This window comes from Rattus norvegicus, chromosome 9 (assembly GCF_021556685.1).
Source record: "Rattus norvegicus strain SHRSP/BbbUtx chromosome 9, alternate assembly SHRSP_T2T, whole genome shotgun sequence".
NCBI classification, from domain to species: Eukaryota; Metazoa; Chordata; class Mammalia; order Rodentia; family Muridae; genus Rattus; species Rattus norvegicus.
In genome coordinates, this window is record NC_141542.1 from 25370474 (window position 1) to 25396931 (window position 26458).

A 26458-nucleotide genomic window follows, 5' to 3' on the forward strand; every position below is an offset into this window, starting at 1 on the left:
ATCAAACGAAAAAAAAAAAAAAAACAAAAACAAAAGCAAAAAAAAAAAATACCTTGTGGGTCCTGAAATTAAAGGCATGTATTGACTCTGCTCAGCTTTGTAGGTATTTCCAATAAAAAGCAAACAAACAAACAAACAAACAGCCTTATTACAGTTGCAGCAGTTGCAGGAGAGAAAGCTGGGAGATGTCCTGTGCTGCTGCCCCCATGCTGTGATTCTGCAGCAACAACTTCCTTGGGAATAGGAACCTGTATGCAGTGGGATCCCTTGCTGGGCCTGTCATCTCAAAAAGAGGGGCTTCCCTAATCCAAAACCTTGGAATCCAGTTTACTTCAAGCCAGGAATGAAGTCAACCATCATTAGTGAAAGAGCAAAGTAATAATTACATAGGAAAAAATATGTGCCTTAATCAGAAAAGATCCTCAACTTCTAAGGCCTCCACAATCTCCACCCCTCTATTCTGAGCTTGACATAGTGATGTTGTATAACTCCAGATGGTAGGAAAAGGCAGATTTCTTCCCAGAAAAGTCATACATGATTTTCACCCTAACATATATGAGGTTAGTTGGCATCGTTTCACAGAGTCAGTGTAGAGGGCCGCAATAACATTCGCCACCACAAGATGGCGCTGGCTTCCACTGTGCCCCACGTGGAAGGCCGAGATAGTTTCGCCATTACAAGATGGCACTGGCCTCCTCCCCGCCAACCGACTTCCTTTCAGGAAGTTAACTGTGTGCGCATGTGCAAGAGTGCCTTCCTGCCAGGTCTCTGCCCACTCCGGGGCGTGCCTAATGAGATCATGGGTAAGCAACCAATCAGGTGTGGATGCGCCCCGCTAGGGTGTATATAAGCCGCGCCATGCTGGCGCCCCGCCGCACTCTATTATTAATAAATATAAGCATTTTGGCTACAGAAGGATTCGTGTGTTCCCGCGTATTCTTGCTGGCGAGAGACAGCGTGGGACATTTGGTGCCGAGAACCCGGGACGCCACGCCATCGCCAGGCGCCAAGAGGGGGTCTTCCGCCTGTGGAAGGAATCCAGAACTGTAGTGTATAAAGGTAGGCCCTGAGAGACATGCGTCTTGATTTGTTCTACTTCACCCCCCTGCTAGATGCGGCAGAAGTTTTTATTATCGTTTTGGCAGCCCTCGGGCTTTCTTTATTGGCCTTTGAGTTTCTAGCTACTGCCAGATGGCGTCAGAGGTCGCATGGGAGCTGCCCAGCTGTAATAGCAAAGCAGAGAGTGCTGGAGGAGGTACAAGGCGGCATGTCAGAAACAGCGTTGGGTAAAAAATTAAAGAGCTCAAGGAAAAAAGATAATAAGCAGACAGTCCCCTCTGAAGACTTCAGATCTTCAGAGGTGAGAGATTGGGGAAAAAATGCCCCGGGAGAGAAAAAAGGAGGAGATAAAAGGAACACAGTATTTTAGGAGAAAAATTTTGTCTTTGTGCTTGTAAAAGGTGTGTATAGGCTCTGGAAGCTTCACAGAGTCATACTGATCAGACTTGATAGAGGTAGACCGCCTGAAAATTTATTCAGGAGAATCAAACAAAAAGACATCTCAACGCCCACGCACAGCTTGATGGAGTTAATGTAATTGGGTTGTGAGTAAAAATATTCAGGACTGTGTTTCACTTCCATACCATTTGTGAATGTCAGTCGGGCTGCTTAGATATACCGTAATATATCTCAGTATCTTACAGGAATTTGGTTTCAACACGTTGATGGACTAGTCCAGGAATTGAGGCAATCCATCGTCCATATCAACTCCATTCGAGTGGATAGTCACCATGGAAGTGGTGGGAAAGGGAAAATCCTACCTCTCTGCTGATACCATCTGTTTTTTCCCCTCTTTGTCTATTGTCTGTCCTTGGTGCACCAAGCTGTCCCTGTATGTCAGTTTATGTCTGTGGTTTTTGTTTCTTGTTGCTTAAATGTTTTATGTTTCATGTTCAAAAGAAAAAAATGGTGAAAACTTTATCTGTCAATCGTTCACATCTTGATTTGGTTTTAACTCGTTTCAAAAAGGAACAAATGAATAAAAAGCAGCTTCTATCGGCCTTTGAAGCCCTGCACATGTAGCCAGGAGTCTAGGTCAGCTGGAGAAGCTGCCCAGGGTCTAAGCGTCTGCACGAGCTGATCTTAAAGGCACCAGCAGCTCCTCAGCTTCTTTGGTGCAAGAGCTGATAGCTGTTTCTCTTAGAAAAATCCCTGACTTCTTCTTTGACTCAACAGGTGACAAGGTGCTTCTCTTAAAATCATAGCTAAAAAGGTAAAAATGGTGTTTGGTCTAAATATTAAGATATGTGTAGCCACTTCAATTTTGTTTCTCATTGGTTTTAAATGTGTAAATATGCTCTACTTGCCTTGGTTATGGGCTATTGTCTTTCAAGTTATTAGATATGGTTAAAAAGGTATAACATTGGTAACAGAAAGTTGGCTTAAAACTAATTTGGATAAAGTCATTCTAGACCACATGTGACATGGGCCAACCTAGGGAAACAGGTCTAAATTGAGATAATATTTTTATGGAATTCTTATTCTAGAAACCAGGCTTCTAAAAGATTTTAGGGCAATGTCTCTTTGTTCAGGTATTGGAGACCACACCATCGTGCATTCATTTGTAGGAATTGACAGTCAAACTTTGTAACGGTGTTTTGGAGACTGGATTTTAGAGGCTAGTTTGTTAGAAGTTGAGTTTTGCTTTCCAAAGTTGTGATTTGCCCTGAAGTTATCTGTATTTTGATGCTAATTCCACTGCCCCAAGAACAGCTGCCTAGTCACATACTCAGGACTCAGGTGACTTTCCAAAGTTGTGGCTGTGTTCTGGTGTTACAAGGAGAACTTAAAGATTGTGATTAAGGATTGCCAGTGTTACATTGACTAACTCAAATTTATTTGTAATTAAGAAAAAATCAAACAGATAGAGATTGTTACAAGATTTACGAAGGATTGATGAGGTTTTGAAACTTGTGAGAGCATTACAGCCAGTTTGTTTACTCCAACTGCCATTTCAAGATTGATTCAGAGGATTGTTTTTATGCAATTTATTTACGTCCTGGCGATTGTGAGTTTCCATTTCGTGAGCTTGCTTATAATTTTAGAGAGCCCATAAAGTGATATCATTAAAAATTTTTACAAAAGAATGGCTAATAGCCTTACATTATGTAATTTTGTCACTTCTTCAATGTAAGAAGTCAGAACTTTAAATCTTTCAGTGTATATGGAAACTTTTACTACAAACTTTTGCTCTCAAAATAAGCTTTAATATTTGGGGAGTAGCTGTTGCACTACTCCAGAAAAGAATATTTGAAACTAATTTTAAGCTTCTAAGGATATGTTAATTGGCTAAGTACCTCACCTACCAGAGGACTTAGGTCTTTGTTATCCACATTGGAGATAAAGCTTCAGTTGTGTTAATACAAAATTGTAGGCTAGAGTCATGGAAGTATTTTAAAAAGAAACCTGGTAAAACATCTTATTCCAAACAACAGTTAAATTGGTTATTACAAAATACTGATATTTGGCCTATTACATATACAAATTTTTCAGGCAAAATTGATAATTTTACTCTTTACATGCTTTTGTACTTCCTATATATTTGTGCATACAACCCATGGGAAATGAGCTTACTGTGTTTATAGGTGGTTCATCTAATGAAAAGGCTACATATATGATTGGATCACTTGTTTATTCTCTTGAGTTTCTGCTGCTTCAACACAGATTATTAATTTCTGTGGTTTAGCCACTGTTTTTAAATCAAGCTTTCAATTCACATACTGATAGCCAATGTATGGCTTGTGGTTTACAATTGATTTCAATTACTTAATTCTTTACTAGAGACAGGTTTTCTATTTAAAATCAATGAGTGATTTCAGTGTGATTGTCTGACAACTCACTGTCCTTTCAGTGCTCTGGCTCAGACAACTAAACAAAACCATAGACCCAGCTCTTTGAAAATGGTAATGGAGTTAATATGAAAAGAAGAAGACTCCATTTGCTTACTTTCAATTTTCAGCCTCACCCTCCCAGCTCAGGGATTTCTAGTACAACTAAATCTAGGCAATATTTACAGGTTTTGACATTTCTAATTAATGCTTATGTTTAGGTAAATAAAGCTGGTGAGGGGCTGAAGAAATGGCTTAGTGGTTAAGAGCACTAAGTACTGTTCCTTAACAGACCATTTAAGAACTCAAACTAGATTGCCTAGACTCCTTAACAAGGGAGGACAATGATACCAGACAGATTATAGGCCTTACATAGGAACAATTAGTCAAAAAATCTCATTCTTTATATATCCAAAACAATAATGCTAGAAACAATAATTTGGTATACAAGTCAATTTATAAATACAAGTGCTCAGTGTCCTCAATTCAATCCTCGAGGACTTACCTTAATAAATAATATCTTAACTATATCTTAATAAATAAAAAGGGGGAGTTATCCCTGTATGCTAAATAATGCTCCTTTTATTTCAATTTTAAAATTTGGATGCCAAACTTTATGGCACCCTACAACTAGGCATACTTCTGTCTAGGTGAAATAGAAAGATTCACATATTGACATGATCCTGTCCAGATATTGTATATGGGGAAGAGGGAATGTTTGTGTTTTTTCTACAGGATGCTACAAGAGTGTGCCAGCTGCCAGAGGTGGTTGCTGAGACTTGCTGATCCTGGTTACATAAAAATTCAGCTCTCCTGGTTCGGGTCCCTGGAGTCATTCCTCTACCCTGAGAAGAAGATGGAAGATTCCCCCTCATCTTTTGTCATCACAGAGATTTTGGCATTGCTGCAGTCCGTGTTACCGCTGCGTGTGTCCCGTCCCACTGTGGCCTGCTCTCTGACCCTCTGTGCACTGCTGCTTGCTGTAAAAGACTGGACTCCAGCCGTTGCTGCCCCCCTCATTCCCCTGGTGACTCTTGCTGCCTTAACTGGTGTTGTCATCTTGCAGTCTATACCTTCAGAGGAATGCCACCTGCATAAAGCTGCTGTGGACTGGGGAACTCTGTCCTGGTTATGCAGATCTCAGACATGGTTCCATTGCCTGCTGGTTGTTCCAGAGAAGAATGACTGATCCTGAACTGTCCTGGGAAAGACCTTGACACTTTCGCTGCTATTGTAGCAGCCATTTACTGCTATAGCCATTGTGTCTACAGTGTCTGGAGTTACCCTCCCCCAATCTATGGTTAGAGAAGCACAGTGGGTGAACTATCCGGAGTAGTTGTTAACAATTGGGAATTCTAAATTTTATTATAGGAGCGGCTTGACTATGGCCCTTGGTGGTAACAGCTGAGGTGAACCAGATGAGGTGCCCACTACTTATCTGGAGTGGCTCTGTTTGGTGCAGCCCTATGCTGTGGATTAGTGTTCATGCTATGGTTGGTTTGCAAAATCAGATCTCAACAGAAACTTGACGAGTTCGTTGTCACTCAAGCACTTGTGGCCATTGAACAAGGGCCCCCCCGCTGAAATTTGGTTATCTATCTTCAAAAATTAGTCGGTATCTGAGTTCTCTGCTCTTGCACCCTATGGATCTGTAGATCCATTGCACTGGGATGAGAGACACTCAATGATTCTTTGATCAGCCTTTCCACATCGCTGAGGTTTCCTCATTGCACGCGATAGGGTGATCATGACTTCCCCACTAACTCATTTTCTGGCTGGCCTCTTTTTAGAGTTTGCCCTAGGTCACTTAACAGTTACTGTCACACAGCACTGTGGTATCCAGAGATGGGCAACTTTCCTCATGCACAGTACATGGGGCCCGGTGGCGATAGGGTTACCCTTCGACAGATAAGGCTGTGACGTAGAGGAACGACCTAAGACAGGAGCCACAGCAGATGGACATAACTGCAGAGACGTAGACCAGCCTAGAAAATAATTTATTATTAATTAATAAAATAATAAGGGGTAGATGTAGAGGGCCGCAATAACATTCGCCACCACAAGATGGCGCTGGCTTCCACTGTGCCCCATGTGGAAAGCCGAGATAGTTTCGCCATTACAAGATGGCGTCAGCCGACTTCCTTTCAGGAAGTTAATTGTATGCGCATGTGCAAGAGTACCTTTGTGCCAGGTCTTTGCCCACTCTGGGGCGTGCCTAATGAGATCATGGGTAAGCAACCAATCAGGTGTGGATGCGCCCCGCTATGGTATATATAAGCCGCACCATGCTGGCGCCCCGCCGCCCTCTATTATTAATAAATATAAGCATTTTGGCTACAGAAGGATTCGTGTGTTCCCGCGTATTCTTTTTTTTTTTCCTTTATTAACTTGAGTATTTCTTATATACATTTCGAGTGTTACTCCCTTTCCCGGTTTCCGGGCAAACATCCCCCTCCTCCCTCCCCTACTTTATGGGTGTTGCCCTCCCCATCCTCCCCCCCTTGCCACCCTCCCCCCAACAATCTAGTTCACTGGGGGTTCAGTCTTAGCAGGACCCAGGGCTTCTCCTTCCACTGGTGCTCTTACTAGGATATTCATTGCTAACTATGAGGTCAGAGTCCAGGGTCAGTCCATGTATAGTCTTTAGGTAGTGGCTTAGTCCCTGGAGGCTCTGGTTGCTTGGCATTGTTGTACATATGGGGTCTTGAGCCCCTTCAAGCTCTTCCAGTCCTTTCTCTGATTCCTTCAACGGGGGTCCTATTCTCAATTCAGTGGTTTACTGCTGGCATATGCCTCTGTGTTTGCTGTATTCTGGCTGTGTCTCTCGGGAGAGATCTACACCCTGCTCCTGTCGGCCTGCACTTCTTTGCTTCATCCATCTTGTCTAATTGGATGGCTGTACATGTATGGGCCATATGTGGGGCAGGCTCTGAATGGGTGTTCCTTCTGTGTCTGTTTTAATCTTTGCCTCTCTATTCCCTGCCAAGGGTATTCTTGTTCCCCTCTTAAAGAAGGAGTGAAGCATTCACATTTTGATCATCCGTCTTGAGTTTCATTTGTTCTAGGCATCTAGGGTAATTCAAGCATTTGGGCTAATAGCCACTTATCAATGAGTGCATACCATGTGTGTTTTTCTGTGATTGGGTTACCTCACTCAGGATGATATTTTCCAGTTCCGACCATTTGCCTACGAATTTCATGAAGTCATTGATTTTGATAGATGAGTAATATTCCATTGTGTAGATGTACCACATTTTCTGTATCCATTCCTCTGTTGAAGGCATCTGGGTTCTTTCCAGATGGCTATTATAAATAAGGCTGCAATGAACATAGTGGGCACGTGTCTTTTTTATATGTTGGGGCATCCTTTGGGTATATGCCCAAGAGAGGTATAGCTGGATCCTCAGGCAGTTCAATGTCCAATTTTCTGAGGAACCTCCAGACTGATTTCCAGAATGGTTGTACCAGTCTGCAATCCCACCAACAATGGAGGAGTGTACCTCTTTCTCCGCATCCTCACCAGCATCTGCTGTGACCTGAGTTTTTGATCTTAGCCATTCTCACTGGTGTGAGGTGAAATCTCAGGGTTGTTTTGATTTGCATTTCCCTTATGACTAAAGATGTTGAACATTTCTTTAGGTGTTTCTCAGCCATTCGGCATCCCTCAGCTGTGAATTCTTTGTTTAGCTCTGAACCCCATTTTTTAATAGGGTTATTTGTTTCCCTGCGGTCTAACTTCTTGAGTTCTTTGTATATTTTGGATATAAGGCCTCTATCTGTTGTAGGATTGGTAAAGATCTTTTCCCAATCTGTTGGTTGCCATTTTGTCCTAACCACAGTGTCCTTTGCCTTACAGAAGCTTTGCAGTTTTATGAGATCCCATTTGTCGATTCTTGATCTTAGAGCATAAGCCATTGGTGTTTTGTTCAGGAAATTTTTTCCAGAGCCCATGTGTTCCAGATGTTTCCCTAGTTTTTCTTCTATTAGTTTGAGTGTGTCTGGCTTGATGTGGAGGTCCTTGATCCACTTGGACTTAAGCTTTGTACAGGGTGATAAGCATGGATCTATCTGCATTCTTCTACATGTTGACCTCCAGTTGAACCAGCACCATTTTCTGAAAATGCTATCTTTTTTCCATTTGATGGTTTTGGCTTCTTTGTCAAAAATCAAGTGCCCATAGGTGTGTGGGATTATTTCTGGGTGTTCAGTTATGTTCCATTGGTCTATCTGTCTGTCTCTGTACCAATACCATGCAGTTTTTATCACTATTGCTCTGTAATACTGCTTGAGTTCAGGGATAGTGATTCCCCCTGAAGTCCTTTTATACTGAGGATAGTTTTAGCTATCCTGGGTTTTTTGTTATTCCAGATAAATTTGCAAATTGTTCTGTCTAACTCTTTGAAGAATTGGATTGGTATTTTGATGGGGATTGCATTGAATCTGTAGATTGCTTTTGGTAAAATGGCCATTTTTACTATATTAATCCTGCCAATCCATGAGCATGGAAGATCTTTCCATCTTCTGAGGACTTCTTCAATTTCTTTCTTCAGAGTCTTGAAGTTCTTATTGTACAGATCTTTTACTTGCTTAGTTAACGTCACACCGAGGTACTTTATATTATTTGGGTCTATTATGAAGGGTGTCGTTTCCCTGATTTCTTTCTCGGCTTTTTTCTCTTTTGTGTAGAGGAAGGCTACAGATTTATTTGAGTTGATTTTATACCTAGCCACTTTGCTGAAGTTGTTTATCAGCTTTAGTAGTTCTCTGGTGGAACTTTTGGGATCACTTAAATATACTATCATATCATCTGCAAATAGTAATATTTTGACTTCTTCTTTTCCGATCTGTATCCCCTTGACCTCCATTTGTTTTCTGATTGCTCTGGCTAGAACTTCAACAACTGTATTGAATAAGTAGGGAGAGAGTAGGCAGCCTTGTCTAGTCCCTGATTTTAGTGGTATTGCTTCAAGTTTCTCTCCATTTAGTTTAATGTTAGCAACTGGTTTGCTGTATATGGCTTTTACTATGTTTAGGTATGGGCCTTGAATTCCTATTCTTTCCAGGACTTTTATCATGAAGGGTTCCTGCGTATTCTTGCTGGAAAGAGACAGTGCGGGACAGAGTCACCACACCCGGGATAAGAACACAGAAGCCACAGATGACAATGCCAAATGGACTCCCTCCTGAAATTATGGACCCATTAAAATTGAGGTTTAGCCTAACCTTAGGCCATTCCACTCACTGCCCATCTGCCTGAGTTTTATGTTTGCTCTGAGTAAAAGATCAGAGTGTAGCGCCAAATATCCTCATGATTGGACTTGGAAATTCAGGAAGAATGATATTGGAGAAGGGATGGCCATGTGGTTACAATGTGGTAACTAGTTTCTGACCAGGAACCTCATCCTTAGCCAATGGGGACTTCAAGGCCAGGCCTCCTGCTTGTTCCAGTGCAGGCTAAGACTTCAGGGTCAGGCCAGCTCCTGAGCCCCACACAGGGCTGCCTGCATGCCCTTGTGACTGCATTAGAGCCAGAGTGCTCTCTGCCCAATCCCCTTCTCTCCTCTTTGTCACAGCCATTGTCCCCAAGAGCACTTGTCAAATACCTTTATACATCTATCTCAATCTCAAAGTCAGGTTCCCAGAGAATCAATCCCTATAGCTGACCATGAATGAGGATTCACTGTGTGTGTGTGTGTGTGTATATATATAATGTTTTAGAACACAAAATGGGGATTCTTGGTGAAAGCTTCATGGATATGTATGTTTGCTAGTTGTCTTTGCACTGGGATCTTTCCACATGACTTAGATATCCTTGCCATGGGGTCATTACCCGTCACCTTGCCATTTCACTTTTGTTTTTCTTTTCGATGCTACTGCTGTTTGACATAAGATCCAAGGATGAACTTCCATAATGGGTTATGGTTTCAGACTTGATTTACAGCCATGTGGCCATCGGGTTGCTTCCTTTTGATCCTAGAGGTTGATTAATCTATCCAGCAAGGCTTCCAGTACTTGATAGGTACATGCTGTCACAGCAGAGTTATACAGAATTCATATGCTGGCCTTCCTCTGATGGTGCTTACTTTGCCAAGTCCTCAAACAGGGCAGCACTTGGAAAAAAAACCCTGCAGGCAAAGAAATCATACATGTGGGTCTACCCCTGGCTCCTTGAGAAATGAAAGAGGAATATGGTCTTGGCTTACTGGAAGTCTTATCCCAAGACTAGGGAAGGGGACTCCAGAGAGCACTAAGCCTTCTCCTCATCCATCATAGTCTGTATAGCCTGTGGCTTTCCTGTGGTCAGTGTGGTGACCTTAAAATGTTCTAGGCATTTCTGCCATGTTCTGTCTCTATACCTAGACATGACCTCAGGTGTACAGTCACATTGGAAATATAAAAAGCCTTGCATCTGAATTGTGAAATTCAATGTGTGTTATATTTAAAATACCACAATAATTGAGTGGCCATTGCTACAGTAAATATTATTAGGGGGTTTCTACCCCACCATAGATCATTTAGTTCCCAAATAAAAGACACAAAACTTTTAGATTTAGAATAAGCCTTAAAGTACTAGAGCTGGGCAGACATCAACCTTCTGTGCTATTTTTTCTGCTTCCCTGTCAATAACCCCGAGGTATTGCTTGCCATGCTCTGCCTGGGCCACGCCTGTTCTGACAGGCTGGCCCTCATGGTAATACACTCACGATCCACCTACCCTATGGGGTGCTGTCTCCTTCCTTCTCCTCCATGTCTTTTCCCTCTCCTTGTGGACCCTGCCTGAGCCCCCAGGCCCAGAGAAACTTTGCTCTGTCCCCTCTCTTCTGCCCAGCCCTTGTTGTAAGGATTTTATTAACCAATCAGGGATAACTTAGGAGGCAAAAAAAAAAAAAAAAAAAAAAAAGAAAAGAAAATCTGGTATACATGAGGATCTCCTTGTCTTGGAGCAACCAGACCTTAAGGTACAGAATTTAGCATTTGAATATACAGCAGCAGTAGACACATTATAGGCCGATCTACTTTGTAGTTGGACTCAAAGCTTGGCTCTCACACCCATTGGATGTTCAACTGTGGAGAAGTTATTTTACCTTTGTGTGACTCAATTCCCTTATCAGCCCAGTGAGGATGATAAGGAGTGTTTAATTCACAGAGTTGTCTTTGGGACTGATGAGTCAATATATCTAGTATTTAAACATGAAACACCATCTACTTTGCATAATTAATAAAAGTCTGTGGAAAGGGCAAAATAATAAAGCCAGAAGAACATTTGATTTGGAAATGGGGCCATTCAACTACCTCTAATAACAAACTGAGAATCAGGGAATGGTGGAAGACTAAGGCCAGAGAATTGGGAAATCAAGGCCACCCTGGGCTGCGTAATAAGATCCTATCTCAAAATATCAAGTCAAGTCAAGTTTGTAGTAATAATAAATCATGAAATAGCCATTGTAAAGAATTTACAAAAAGCAAAGCAGTGGAGCAGAGTGGATGCTGTGTGTCAAATCCCTCTGCTGCCCATCTCTGGGACCAAGTATGTATCAGATCAGTGACAGGAATGGGGTGCTGAGAGCCTGGAGCAAAGGGATGCTGGCTGCATGGCCACATTTGAACAGCACTAAAGCAGGACTAAATGCTAAGAAAAAAAGCCATATGCAAAACTTGTAAATTTTAATGTCCTCCAGAAAGGCAAAACCACAATAATTTTACTGTTTCTCAAGCTGCTTGTGTCACCAAACTTCTAACATTGGTAAGGATGTGAAAATCTCTTGTGATGCAAACAAGCTGCCAATAAGAAGAGCAAACACTGTCCTGACCAAGGTGACCTGGATGCTGTCAAACAGGCCGAGGCAGCCTGGACAGCCATCAGAGTATGTTTAACACACAGATATCTGTCATTTCAAAAGGGGGAAAATGAAGCCTGACTTTTCCCCCCACTTTTTGCAAAACCAAGAATACTCCAGCATTGAGTCTTACAAATAAAAATATGCCAAGAAACTTCATAGAATATACATTTCTCTTTTGTGTGCTACTGAGTGTGTTTTGTATGTGTTTTGTGTGTATGTGTGTGTGTGTATGTGTGTGTGCTTGTGTGTGTGTCTGTGTGTCTATGTGTGTATGTGTGTGAGTGTGTGCTTGTATGTGTGAGTGTGTGTGTATGCATGTGAGTGTGTGTGTTTTGTGTGTGTGTGTGTGTGACTGTGTGTATGAGTGTGTGTGTGTCTGTGTCTGTGTGCACTAATGCTTCAATTATCTGCTATGGTGAATACTGTCCCCAACTCAATTATGAAGGTTAGTATTAAGCTGTGAGAAGTATGTGGAGAGTGGTCACAAAGAATAATTAGGTGTGCTCTTCTGTTAAGTTGTCTGAGACTTCCAAATGCTGCATGCTGTGAGTGGGCCTCACATCTCAGCACACTAACTCTATAAGTACAATTCCCATGTGGTTTTCTTAAACAATTTTCTATGAAAACCTTTAATAATTTTTTCTCCTATTCATTTTTTGTGGGGGGCAAGGGTCTTTGTTTGGTTTTTGTTTTTTTGGGGGGGTTCTTTTGTTTGTTTGTTTTTTGCTTATTTTAGGTCTACAGGATTTTCTGTAGCCTTTGAGGAAGTCCTATACTTAGGACACTGGATCTGTACAGTTTAGAGAATTAACCAGTTCACTAAGAACATTTTTTGTTTGTTGGTTTCTGTTTTTCTTTTGAGATCTCACTGTGGGAACAGAGGAAGCCCTGAGGAAGTGCAGCCTTGAGTGGATGTGTGCTGTAAACATGATATGACCATGCCAAGGACCCAAAGCCATTTATCCATGGGGAAAAGGCAAAGGCCCCCATGCCCCTTGAGGCTCAGAGACATGACAAAGCCTTCTCAGGATGGTGTTGATAGTGTGTGCAGAAAAAGTCTACTCTACCTTTCTCCCTGGCCCCATCTGGACATTTAAAGCCTGAAGACTGCTCCCTGCAGAGACTGCTCCTACTGAGATTAGCTAAATCTGCCCCTTGTCAGTTACATATGCATAGTCCTCCCCTCCTTGTTTATCTGCATGTAATGCCCACCTCCTTGCTGCCCTGTGCAACAGCCCTGCTTCCTGGCCAACTCTATATAATAAACATGCTGAGCTTCTGGGATGCTGCATTTTCTCCAGCTCACGGACCCAGCCTTCCCCATGTATGTGTGTCCAATGTCATTCTTCATTTCCTCCTCACCCATGTCAGGCCCAAGTCCCTGGAGCCACACAAAGGACTTGGCAATCTCAGTCTGCTCCACTTTGAAGGAAGTGCTTTCTACACTGAAATCTAAAGCACACAGTGGGTTTAGCTCCCTCTCAAGTGTCTTTGGTGAGGGTTGGGGTAGGTGTGAGACCAGTTGCATTATGACTATTGCAGAAGAGTAAAGGATTCACAGTTTGCTTTTGGTGAATTTGAGCTCCCCAAGAGGCTATCATTGCCAACATTTTCCCAAGTCACTTCTAGGAGGTCAACTGACTCCTAGGTGAGTCTTTGGTTACACTGCTTCAGTTTTCTGTGGCTACACTGTCCAAATGGCACCCACTGGTCACACATGGCTATTTGAGATGAACTAAACTTAGAACTAAAATCTGCCTCTTTAGTCACAGCAGTAAAAACAGGAGGCAAACAGCCAGCCAGAATCCATAGCCAGAAACACCGCAGATATAGAATATTTCTATCATTATATTCGGTGCCGGCAGCAGCGCCTGTGCCTGGGCAAGTTTTCCTTCCGCAGGTGCCGGCAGCCAGGGCGCCACCGCCCAAGCTTACTCCTCTCTCTCCCTCTCCGACCCCTGCAGGGCCCAGAGGGGATTAAAGAACAAAATCCAAACATAAAACAGGAACAACAACGATGTAGAAACATTCTGCACGCTGGGTATGAAGGCATGTTACAACTTTAATCAGCTTTGTAGGTATTTCTAATAAACACAAAAGAAACAAATATCCTATCACAGTCCTAGCAGTTGCATCCAACAAAGAGAGAGCTGTGAGGTAGTGCCTGCTACTTCTTTCCCCAGATATCCCTGGGCCTCAGGCCTGCACCCAGTGAGCTGGACCAAGAGCAGCCAGGTTGAAATTCCTGCTGCCATGGCAGGATTCTGCAGGAACATTTCCCTTTGACAACAAGGAACCTGTGTGGAGGAGACCTCTTGGTGAGTCCTCAAGAACTCTACGTGTCCTATTCTACAGGGAGAAGCCCTGCCAGGTCTTTGGCAAGGCCAGCCAGTTGTTTGGGTAAGTCTCTGGTCCTGTGGCAGAGGGTGAGGAATGGCAGAAGAATGGCAGCTCCACTGAGAGCAAAGGCTACCCCTTCTAGGCCTATGACCTCCTAATTAATTTATCTTTTCACCTGATGCCCTATTCACATTTTCTTACTATCATACAACTGTGATCTTGATGAGCAGCTGGGCTCTTGTTTTCTTAATCAGTTCTTTGTTGTCACAGACCTTTTTAACTTATTCTAGCCCCTGACACTTATTCATACCTTCTGTATGCAGTAGGACCCTTGATGGGCCTGCCATCTCAAAAATAGAAGCTTCGGTAATCAAAAGATTGGACTCCAGTTTACCTCAGGCCAGGAAAGAAGTCAGCCACCATTAGTAAAAGAGCAAGGGAAAAATTACATAGGAAAAACAAGTGCCCTAATCAGAAGAGATCCTCAACTTCTAAGGGGTGCACATCTGCACCCCTTTCTTCTGAGCTTTGCATAGTGACGTTGTATAACTCCAGATGATAGTAAAAGACAGAGCTCTTCCCAGAAGGGTCATAAATGATTTTCACTCTTACATCTGTGAGGTTGGGTGGCATTATAGCACACATTCAGGTGGAATTATAACACCAAGGATAAGAATACAGAATCCATATATCACAATGCCAAATGGACTCCCTCCTGAACTTATGGACCCATTAAAATTGAGGTTCAACCTGAACTCAGGCCATTCCACTCCCTTCCCGTCCTCCTGATTCTTATGTTTTGTAGGAGTAAAGGATCATGGTGCAGCCCCCAATATTCTCATGCCTAGACCTGACTATTCAGGAAGAATGATAATGGAGAAGGGATGGCTATGTGGTTACAATGTAGTAACACAAGGTCCAGGTTGACATTTGCTCACTGATGTCCAATTTAATTGTCTTGTTATATTTGAGAAAGGGAAGATGTCTGAATAATATAAAAAAGGAACAGAAATTTATTATTTTATATATGCCCTATAGTTGATCCCTATGCTCCCAAGGAAAAGCAGTTTTTATTGCAAAAAATAGGATTATAGACCATTGATTTTGTGAAATACATGGATATGTAAATGGAAACAATGTCAGCTGTCAAGGACTGCACAGTAAGCAAATATTTCCAGGTTTTATACACTCAGAGGTATAGAAGAAATATATTGCCCTCCAGAAAAAGGGAAAACCTTAGGAATCGAAATGTGTGTCACATGCATTGTCTCGAGTAGTAGATTTACTTTTAAGAAAAATCTCCCTCCTCCTTGGTCCCTAGAGGTTTGGGTGCTAAGAAAAATCTGTTCTCCAATTCAGGGTTGTAAGCAACTATCCCCAGCAAAAGCATTGTTGACTTCTAATGAAACAGAGAGAAATATCTAGCTTTGAAATAGGTTGCCAAATGGTATTCCCAGTGACACATGAGAGACTGGAGGAAAGGGTCCCCACAGAAATTCATCAGTGTGGGGAAAGCTGGTTAGTAGGTAGGCCATAGAATTTTCCAGTGACATCACCCGTAAGCCGTTCACTGGACAATCTTTTGTATCTAAGAGCTCCCTAGAATCTTCTGTGATGTCACCAGTGTTGTGGTGACACCAACTGCCTTTGGGATATTCCTTCAGTTCCCTTTGGGTTCACAAGCAGGCATATTTCGCCAGCTGCTCAGGCTATTTCGGAAGGAAAGTGGAGATCAAGGAGAGACCACACCAAGGCAGAAGGAAGATGACCCCCTCTCTAGTGAAACAGGAAGGAGGAAATCATTCTGGGGAAGGCTTGGTGAGTTCTGGGCAGAGTTTGGGAACATCCTCAAGGAGGTAGTTTTGAGATGTGCCTTCTCAGACTAGGCCTTACAAGCAGGAGCCTTGGGATTTCTCAAAGGCAAACCAAGAGTCAGGAGTTCCTAATCTTTAATTTGAGAGAAAGCCATAAAGTGGTAAGCCTTCAGTGTCTTTTCTTGAAGCTTTTTAAATGTGAGTGTCAATGAATGGCAGGAGGAGGCACTGTGAGATTAACAATGTGACCATACATGATTGGGAGTTGAAGCACTTCATTCTCTAGATTACTGTAGATTACATAAAGTCTCCGATGGCGAGAACAAGGAAGGATGCACCCCTAGTCATGAATTGAGTTCTCAGACACTTTGGGCTGCAACACACATGATTAGAGCTTGATGGTGCTAATCATTATGAACTGCAGGATTGACTGCTCCACATCTGATATGAGATAACAATGTCCCAGATGTTTATGTATCAGTCAGGTTATACTGTTCAGGTTGAAGGGTCCTGTATTAGTGAGTGTGCTACGAGTATGGCATTAGAGGTTGGGAAGAGGGACATAGCTTAAGAATCCACCTTTAAGAAAGCTTTTCTGCTCTTTCAAGGATTCACCCAGACTCTACCATTTCCCCTTCCTCAACCTCCTTTTGGGATTCAGAATGATCTTTTCTGCCCATGGGCCATCAAATATGCAAATTCACTTGGGTTTATCTATCTACAGGTTTTGGTAGGAAGGCATCATCCCAAAATGTCATCAGTACCCAAGAGGAGTGTCTAAAGGAACTGGAGGAACTCAAATTTGAAATCCAGAAGTGTCAATTCGAGAGGGATGAACTTTACCAAATCCTGGATCTTTATATCTATGATGAGTGGGACCACAGGTAGTCATTATGCCCAGTAACCTGTTCACTGTCTTGTGCTCTCTCTCTGCTAACCCGAGATTTCCTCATAGCACGAGAGAGTTTCACCTCTCATCCTGGATTTTAAGGAGATTTGGCAGGCATTTGCTTGTGAGATAAGCTAGGTGCTGTGTGTTTAAGGTCAACCTTTTTGTACTTGACCCTGAGATCCTTGGATTAGCGTTGGTTCTGTCAGCAGCTGGAAGGACCTGGTCACACTTGCTGCAACTGTGTGTGTGAATGAAATGCCTGCACGTCATCACTCTTTCCTCCGAATTTGTTCATTATACACTGATTCTATGGCACCTCCATGCATGTAGTTGGCATTCTAAATGTGTTTGGATATGGGTTGGTATGTATGTATGTGGAAGTATATGTGGTGTTTACTCAGGATCAGGACGTCTGGGACCTTTGATGGGGTCTGAGGATTTGTTTGATCAACACTTTGTAGGTCATGATAGTGATGAGTACGTGGAGGCCCACACTGATCAACAGAGCACTTTGCTCCTTCTGTATACCTTGGTGGCACCCAGGACTCTCCTGAGGGGAGGAGGTGCTACAAATCCTCTTGCTGGTCAAACTTAGTTATGCCCTCTGGGAATTCATGTAACGATAGAAACCAAGGATTGAGTATACCTTCTTTCAAAACAAGAGAAATGTCATCACAGCTTTCTCTTGGGCCCAAGGCTGTGGCACAGACTGGAGGAATCTTCTTCCTGAACTAGTCAATTCCATCATGCTCACCTGGCCAGCTCTTGAAGGTCAGGTCCCTCCAACTGGTACCGTGGCTCTGTTGTCCTGTGCCCAGGATAATAAACTTAACCAGTACAAATACTTTGAAGGAGCAAGTATGTGGTACATACTGAGTTTAAGTAATAGAGAGAACAGTCTGTTTTTAACAAATTTGTTTCACCTGCTTTGATCTTTAGTTTTTTTATTTTTTTTAACTATCCAGGGATTGTTTATTGTGACCTAGAAATGGTCACTTTGGTCTTGACAGTTGTTATTCCCAAACAGGCAACTCTCAGGCTCTGCCCCCTCCTATATAGTGAGTCTTTGCAGAACCATATCTCTCAGGATTCCAAGGAGTCCTTATTTCAAAACAAATGTTTGCTTATTTACATAGAAATATTTTCTGTGGATTGAGTCTCACTGTTGGGTTTTGGTCTGGTTTTTGAGTTTGCCATTTTCTTCCCTTCCACCATTCCTTGAATTTGAAATTTTTTATTATATATTTTTATTTACATTCACCTAATTCTGAAATCGTGAGTTCAAAACATTATTTGTTCCTTTGGCCATGACCTAACCCAGGCTGCATGTCGAATTGCCAGTCCTTCAATCTGAACATGAGATGAGAATGATGGCTATGCAAATGATGACCAACTCAATAAGTGATGCCATGGAGAGGTACAAGGAGCTCATACAAGTGAACAGTTCCTACCGGTGAGTCGCTGACAGAGATGACGAACCCAGCACTAGGCAGGAAATGCTTCTGTCCTGTATGACTTTAACAAAAGTCAGGGCTCTGGTTCTGTAGTGTCTGACTCTTAACAAGAAGCCTGCCTCCTGGCAAGGGTCTTAGATTTGTAGCTCTTGGACTCATTTGTCGTACATGTGAAGGGTGTAGAAGACCCTCCAACTGTTATTTTCCCTGTTAAAGATCCTCTAGATAGAAAAGGTTTGCACCATGATGGGAATATCAATCAACTCTGAATCTCTAGGACTCTGACAGGAGATTTAAAGATCTGTGATCCATGAGAAACACATGGAAAGATTGTATAGCTATTGGGTCATCAACTAACCCTCAGAGGGGCTTTCCCCACAACGTGAAGATGGTTTCACCATACCATGGACATACAAGCTCCCTTATGGACCATTTCTTCTTCCTTGATTTATATAAACCGTCTTAGTGTCAGGATTTTCAGAAGTACTTTCAATCACAGGGAATGTGGATTCTGGATTTGACCTCCTCTAATTGGTGTTAACTTGGATAGTGTAGCCCTATTCTGGGGATGTCTGGGGCTGAGGGCCCTTGAAGGGATGGCTGGACTTGCAGGAGTGACAGGCAAATAGAAGCTGGCTGGGATTTACCAGTTTTTGTTTGTGGTTCAGCATCAAGCACTCCCAGCTCCTGCGTGAACAAGCTCAATTGAAGAACAATATACAGATTTTGCTGAATGAGAAGAGAGAACTGCTGGTGGAGCAGACTGAACTGCCAGCATCCTCTGTGGAGGCAAAGAGGCTCTGTGAAGAGGCCGGAATGAACATCTGTGACCCCAGAGCCAAGCAACAGCAGGTAGGGTTAGGGCTCAGGGTCAGGTTGTCCTCATGTCTTACCATAAACATAGACAACCAATGTAACTGTCTATTGACTGATCCATGTCCTGACCTAGGTCTCATCCAAGTGTTCATTCATGTGATGGTTTACAAGGCTTTCTGTGGAGATAGCCCCTCTTCAGGAAACTGCATGTTTGGAAAGCAAATGCTTCTGCTCTTCGAGAATCTGCACTTCATTAAGGGAGATAGGTTGATCACACAGCACAGCACTACATGCCATTATGTGTGGAGGGTGCTATGTGGGAGCCCCTCTTTAGACTAGAACAGGGCTTTGAGGGATGAAGCAAAAGCCCGGAGCTCATTTTCTTTACAGGGATCGTGTGAGACTCAGGAAGTAAGTAGTTTTCAAGGAGGAGAGCCTGGTGGAAATGCCAAAGAAATGGTTCTCATTGTCATTTGTGGTGGCTTTTGTTCTTCCTCCCCTCATGTCCCTGTATATGAAGATGGTGACTTCATGCTTCATAGATCTTGGGTAACTACAGAGCCTGTGTATCAGCATGTCAGTCTTGTCTTATTTGAGTGCTCCTGGAGAGTTCATATCTGGGCCTTACAACCTGAAGCTGGTAAGAAGAGCAAGGATGTGGAAAAGGTTTCTCAAAGGCTGAGGGTTGCCATGAGAGACTTGAGACTTCAAGAACAAAGTTATCCGTATGTACCCCCAATTCTCACCAAGAAAGGTGCATTGCTGTGCTGACCTGCATCTTAGGGAGCATGCGGGGAGGCCAGTTCATGACATGCAGTTTTGTCCAGTCATTATCTAACTTAGTCCTTTAAGCCTAGGTCTCTCAACAAACATGAAGCTTCCTGTTTTATGCTGGCCAGCAGTCTTTGCATCATTCGCCAAGTTCCAAGTGGAGCCCCCTCTCTTATTTGTCTCAACACATTCTTAAACCATTCAGCTATTTTAAAAATAAGGATTAGATTTCTTCACTTTACCTGATCAGAGTTATCCCCCGGGAAGATTCTGGATTGTCTTATTGGCTTCACCATGATATTGCATGGAATCCTAGAGTGCAACCCTCTGCTGACATTGCTTTGCTGACTATATCATGGGCACGGCATTCTTTCAGGATAGATTCCCTCTCAATATTGTACACAGTGCTGCATTTCAGAAAATTCACTGTATGTTATTTATTTAGCCTTTTTCTGACTGACATTGAGGTTGTTTTAATGTCACAGGAACTCTAATGTGATCAAATGTTCCTGGGAACTGACCATGAGTCACTGCCTTCTCTGATACTTCCAAAGTCTTCTATGAAGGAATCAGGGTAGTTTTAGTGAGGGGCCTATGATGAGTCAGCATAGAGCTTGATGGAGTCTTTTCCTAGAAATCTCTCTCTTGGGGATTTGATGTTGTGTTGTTTAGGCTATCTGTGCAGAACATGTAACTTACTTGTCGGACCAGCAAGTATCTGCATAGAAAGGTTTCCTGAAGTGGAAATGAGTACAGGCCAGGGCAGCACATCCTGCTTGTGTCTAAGAGACTTGTACACAGCATTGTTCCCACTAATTCCTCACTCAACAGGAAATGTGCTGCATAAGAGCAAAGTTTTCATTTGTGCATGCAAGTGTGTATCTGTGTGTCTGTGTTTGTGTGTGTGTTTGTGTGTGTGTGTGTGTGTGTGGTGTGTGTGTAGGTATATGTGCGTGTGGGTGTGTGTGTGTGTGTGTGTGTGTGTGTGTGTTTGCAGTAGTGAACGTGTGTTTCCCTCTATTTCCAAGTTTCATGAGAAAAGTACTCTAAGCGTTCACTTTACATCCATGAAACATGAAATAGAGCTGCCCAGTCATTTGGTTTCTCCATCTAGCTCTGTACAGCAAAAGGACACTTAAATTACTAATTTATTCTTTCCAAAAATTTCATAATGAATTATCGTGTGAAGTCTGGGGGAGGAGTGGAAATATGTTCAAGTGAGTCATGTTTCACAGGGGTAACAAATGGTACAGGCCTAGAGCTTGCAGGTCCCTTTTTGTTATAGTGTAGAAGCAGGACAATAAAATCCTTTAGAAATGCAACCCCCAAAAAGAGGACACAAAAACACCTGTAAAGTTAGACTTTCAAGTGAATAGGGGCAAAACTACTGATCTGCATTGAAATCCTTTGGAGCACATCAAAGGAATGGAGTACTGGGAGGTAAGGGAAAGGCTTCTCTAGAAAAATCCATGAGTTTATTCTGCTTCTCTGTTCTTTGTGAATTGTGAAAGCCCACTGGAAGGTTATGTCACTCACTGTGTCTTCTCCAAGGTTGCTTTCCACATTGCCTGCTACCATTTCTTTTGAGCTACCTTGGCACACTACAACTTCCCCATGGAGTTTGGCTTGGATTTTATTCATTGAGAATTTGAGTTGCTTGGAATTGTATCTTCATCCAGCAAAAGCCCCATAGCTATGCTGTGGTGCAAGAACAGGGCAGTTTCAGGAGCCCCTTTAGGTGCACAGATAATCCAAAGCTCTCCTCTATGTTATCTGTGTAGCATTCTGCAAGTGCTGTCGATCAACATCATTTTCTCTCAGTTAATTTCAGCATCAATGGGTTAGGAGAAATGATGAGCTTCAAATGGGTCTGACAGTGTAAGAACAGGTAGCCCTATGAGAAGCCATGTTCAGAAAGTGGAACAGAAGTTTTAGTTAACCCAGTGATTCCACAACAAGGAGTAGGTATTGCCATTGCAACTAGGGAGCATCAATGGTGTAGTGGTCCCAGAGTAACCTTGAAGGAGAATCTATCCAGACGTCCATCAGCCAAGGAGTAAAAGTGTACCATACGATGGAGCCCTTCCATAGATTCTGATTCAGTGTGAGATAATCCATGCAAGCTTTTACTTACTTATTCAAATTATCTGTGGAACAATCACATTACGGGGAGAAAATTTGTTGATTTGGATCCTGGTTATGGAGATTTCCTATGATTCTAGCTTTGGGCATGAAATCACTCAGGCTATGGTAAAGACAGCTCCGATTAGAAGAAGTTGCACACTTTGGGGAAAGTCTGAAAGAGTGAACAAGAACAAGAGTCTAGTCCACCACCAACATATGATCCTTTGCTGAGCAACAAGACAGCTCTACACAGCCTTTGGGACTTGCTAAGCCAGATTGTTAATGGGGAAAGAACCCTGAGTCTATGACGGTTTATGGGAGGACAGCACATCACTGACTGAGCTGTCTATAGGCTCTGGCCACTATGTACATATTCCACTCAACATTTTTTCTTTATGCCTCCAGCGAATCCTGGGAAATCTTTACATTAAGCATTAATGTTCAGGTAGGAACATAGGCTGGAAGAGGCCATTTGAATATCCTTCCCTATATAAATACCCTTTTTGGGTGGATGACCAACCCACCTGGATTTCAGCCTCAGGCAGTTAAAGAGCTACTCAGAGTATTGTTCTTGTACAGTTCATGTGAATTTTGCCCATGAAACAATATATATATGATCCTCTGGATTTCTTGCTATGTTCTACTCCTTTCTTCCTGTGATCTCTCTGGAAAGATCTGAGGACATTTTCTCTTCTGTCCTCTCACAAACTGCCTTGCACTAGCCATAGACTTACAGGGGTGCTGTTCTGTTTCTACATCACAATCACCTTTAATGTCCATGTGTACGCTGGGAAGATTTGCATGGAGCACATTCTCAGTGATTACAAGATCTGTGCGGTGAGCATGAATTTGAAGTGAGATGGCTTCTCTGTGTATTTGCAGATTCAGTGGTTACGAATGGAAACTAGACGGGTTCCATCAGTGCTGACATAATCAGAAATTTCACCTCAATTCTGGGCATGTTCTCCAGAAGGAATCCACATGGTATTCTAGGTTGCTCATACCTCTCTTGAACTCAGATTCAGACATAGCTAAAATGTTATTATTCAGTGTCATATACCTGTACCAGTGGGAAAAATGCTCATTTTTCTCTTAATCCCAGTACAGTGCATAGTCCACAGTTCAAATTCTAGCAGTTTGAAAGGTGAGATATAAATCCAAGCGCAGGAACTCTAGGACACTTGGGGATGCAGGGACTGACCTCAGCTGACAGGTCATGCTGGATTATCCAACTGAATAGAGCTGATGTAAGAGGGAGAGCTGAATTGACAACCACTCACTAAATCTTTATTCCCTTGCTCTGCTAGGTCTGAAATTCTCCAGCAGAAACTCGAACATGACACAGACCAGGACAAGATCTCCCTTGGAGAGAAGAACTACAGGAGGAGAACTAAGTGTGCACAGCAAATACACCACTATTGCGTCTCATCTGTAATGTCCATAGCAATTGTGGACTGCATTTTCCTCCTTTAGTTTAACTTCTTTGGATTGAATACGCTGTATTTTCACCCTGCCTCTCTCCAGCAAGTGTGCACTTTTTGAGGGACTCAGAGAAGTGCTGATGCACATCAATCAAGAGCTGCTGGTCATCCAGAAAGACCGTGCACGTGTAAATTTGTTCTTGTCCTGATGGGTCACCCAGAAGAGTTTCATGGAGATCAGTTCACAATATTGGAAAACTTTGTGACAAAGTCTGTAATATCATTTATACTCAGTGTTGGATGGCTTTTTCCTTAATACCCCCACTCCAACAAAACAGACCTACTTCCACTCCTCTTGAAAAGATGATTACCATCACTAACTGCTTGTCTACTATGTCTCCAAGGCAAGCCACAGGCTATAAGTCTATTCTGCAAAAGGAGCAGCAAAAAATGCTTAGTGCAATTCCTCTATTTAAAGTTTGGTTAATTTTTAATTGTTTTGGTTATTTGGTTTTCCTTCTATTCATTTGAAGATTTGTTATTTATCTGTTGTTGTTTTGTTCATTTGCTTTTCTATTTTGATAAGGATATAGACTGTATATATTGACTACCTGCATCTGGTTACTATCCAGTAAATTGGATGTATTCTGGTCAATAAAGGGGTAATCTCAAACTCTTCACTCTTAAGAACCTTCTTTATTGATCATTAGTGTCAACATCTGAAGTCCCACAGCTTTCAGGGAGGGATGGATCTCTGCATTCTCATGGGGACTGGGCATCAAATCACTTCCCAGTCAGACTGAGATTCACAGGCATTTATACAGTCACTGTGCACTGTGTTTCCAACTCTGAATTTCAACTTCATCATGCAACATTACCCACTGTGTATGCTTGCTGTCAAATATATAGTTACCTCTAAATTATACTCTGTCGATGAGAGTTTTGACCAAATTAATAGGATAAACATTAATTTTTCTGTAATACCTCCCAGGACATATAAACATGGTATAAGGGAGTTTAAAGCCATCGGGAATCCTGCACCCAAATCCTGGGGCAGAAAATGCTGAACACCCTGGAATGCAGATAATCCTGAGACCACAGGAAAGAAAGCCACTTCTGACCAGCTCTTCCCACATCTCTTGCCCAATATTAATCTACATGGTGCCTCTGGAAACAGGAATAGAGGAGCAGTCAGTGGCAGGAACCTGCTTGATTCAGCCTAGGCCCAGAACCTACCTGGGCCCCAAGCATATTTGAAGAAAACTAGAGGCATACAATTCTCTGTTTACTGACTGTGGCTTTTTTTGATTCGAAGCTCAAAATACCGTTTTGTTGTTGATGATTTTTAGTTGGATATTTTTCATTTCGAATTCAAATGTTATTCCTTCCTTGTTTTCCAGAAATAAGTCCGAATACCATCGCCCTCCACCTCTGCTATAAAATATTCCCTTCACCAGCCATCCACTTTCCCAGCCTAGGCAGGACCAAGAGCTGCTCATTCCATTTGTGCCCAAAAAGACCAACCTCTGATACACATGCAGATGGAGCCATGGCACAGTCCCTGTATAGTGGTTGGTACTGGTTTAGTCTCTGGGAACTCTGCTTGGCAGCCATGGTTGTTCTTATGGGGTTGCAAGTCCCTTCAGCTCTTTCAATCTTTCTGTAATTCCTCCAACTGAGGTCCAGTTCTCAGTTCAATGGTTTGCTGCTAGCATTCACCGCTGTATTTGACATGATCTGGCTGTGCCTCTCAGGAGACATCTATATCCAGTTCCTATCAGCCTGCACGTCTTAGCTTCATCCACCTTATCTAGTTTGAAGGCTGTATATGTATAGGCCACATGTGGGGTAGACTCTGAATGGACATTCCTCTAGGCTCTGTTTTAAACTTTGCATCCCTATCCCTTCAATAGGGATTCTTCTTCTCCTTTAAAGGAAGGAGTGAAGAATCAGCATTTTGGTCATCCTTCCTGAGTTTCATTTGGTCTGTGAATCTTGGAGAATTTGAGCATTTGTGGTAATATCCACTTATCAATGAGTGTATACCATGTGTGTGTTTCTGTGATTGGGTTAACTCATTCAGGATGATATGTTTTAGTTCATTCTCTTTGCCTATGAATTTCATGAAGTCATTGTTTTTGATATCTCTGTAGTACTCCATTGTGTACATGTACCACACTTTCTGTTTCCATTCCTCTGTTGAAGGGCATCTGGGATCTTTTCATTTTCTGACTATTATAAATAAGGCTGCTATGAACATGGTGGAGCATGTGCCCTGTTGTATGTTGGAGCATCTTTTGGGTATATGTGTAAGAGAGGTATAGCTGGGTCCTCCGCTAGTGCTATGTCTAATTTTCTGAGGAACCTCTAGACTGATATCCAGAATGGTTGTACCAGTCTGCAATCTCACCAACAATGGAGGATTGTTCCTCTTTCTCACATCCGTACAAGCGTCTTCTATAGCCTGAGTGTTTGATCTTAGCCATTCAGAGTGGTGTGAGGTGGAATCTCAGGGTTGTTTTGATTTGCATTTCCCACATACCTAAAGATGTTGAACATTTCTTTTGGTGCTTCTCAGCCACTCCATATTCCTCAGCTATGAATTCTTTGTTTAGCTCTGAACTGCAATTTTTAATAGGGTTATTAGTCTCCCTGCAGTCCAACTTCATGAGTTCTTGTATATTTTGGATATTAGCCCTCTATCAGTTGTAGGATTAGTAAAGGTCTTTTCCCAATCTGTTGGTTGCTGGTTTGTCGTAACGACAGTGTCCCTTGCCTTACAGAAGCTTTGTACCTTTATGAGGTCCCATTTGTCTATTCTTGATCATAGAGCATAAGCCATTCGTGTTTTGTTCAGGAAATTTTTTCCAGTGTCCTTGTGTTCAAGATTCTTCCCCGCTTTTGCTCAATTAGTTTGAGTGATCTGGTTTGATGTAGAGGTCCTTGATCCACCTGGACTTAAGCTTTACACAGGGCAATAAGAAGAGGATGATTTGTACTCCTCCATATGCTGACCTCCATTTGAACCAGCACCCTTTGCTAAAAATGCTATCCTTTTTCCACTGGATGCTTTTGTCTCCTTTGTCAAAAATCAAGGG

The 26458-nt window shown here is 42.4% G+C and overlaps 1 protein-coding gene across 1 annotated transcript; it reads left to right on the top strand.

The window, feature by feature from the left end:
- Nucleotides 1-15724: 15724 nt before the first annotated feature.
- Nucleotides 15725-24036, top strand: LOC148003594 (disks large homolog 5-like). Its single transcript, XM_087568910.1, has 5 exons — nucleotides 15725-15886; nucleotides 16607-16766; nucleotides 18096-18227; nucleotides 18897-19080; nucleotides 23247-24036. Exons 3-5 carry the CDS (start codon nucleotides 18136-18138, stop codon nucleotides 23250-23252), a joined length of 282 nt encoding a protein of 93 aa, XP_087425036.1. The 5' UTR covers nucleotides 15725-15886; nucleotides 16607-16766; nucleotides 18096-18135; the 3' UTR covers nucleotides 23253-24036.
- Nucleotides 24037-26458: the final 2422 nt, after the last annotated feature.

Excerpts from the sequence above, each read along its gene's own strand:
- LOC148003594 (XM_087568910.1), top strand. The coding sequence starts at position 18,136 with ATGAGAATGATGGCTATGCAAATGATGACCAACTCAATAAGTGATGCC. Across the intron at positions 18,228-18,896 it reads CAAGTGAACAGTTCCTACCG|CATCAAGCACTCCCAGCTCC; the intron begins GTGAGTCGCTGA and ends TTTGTGGTTCAG.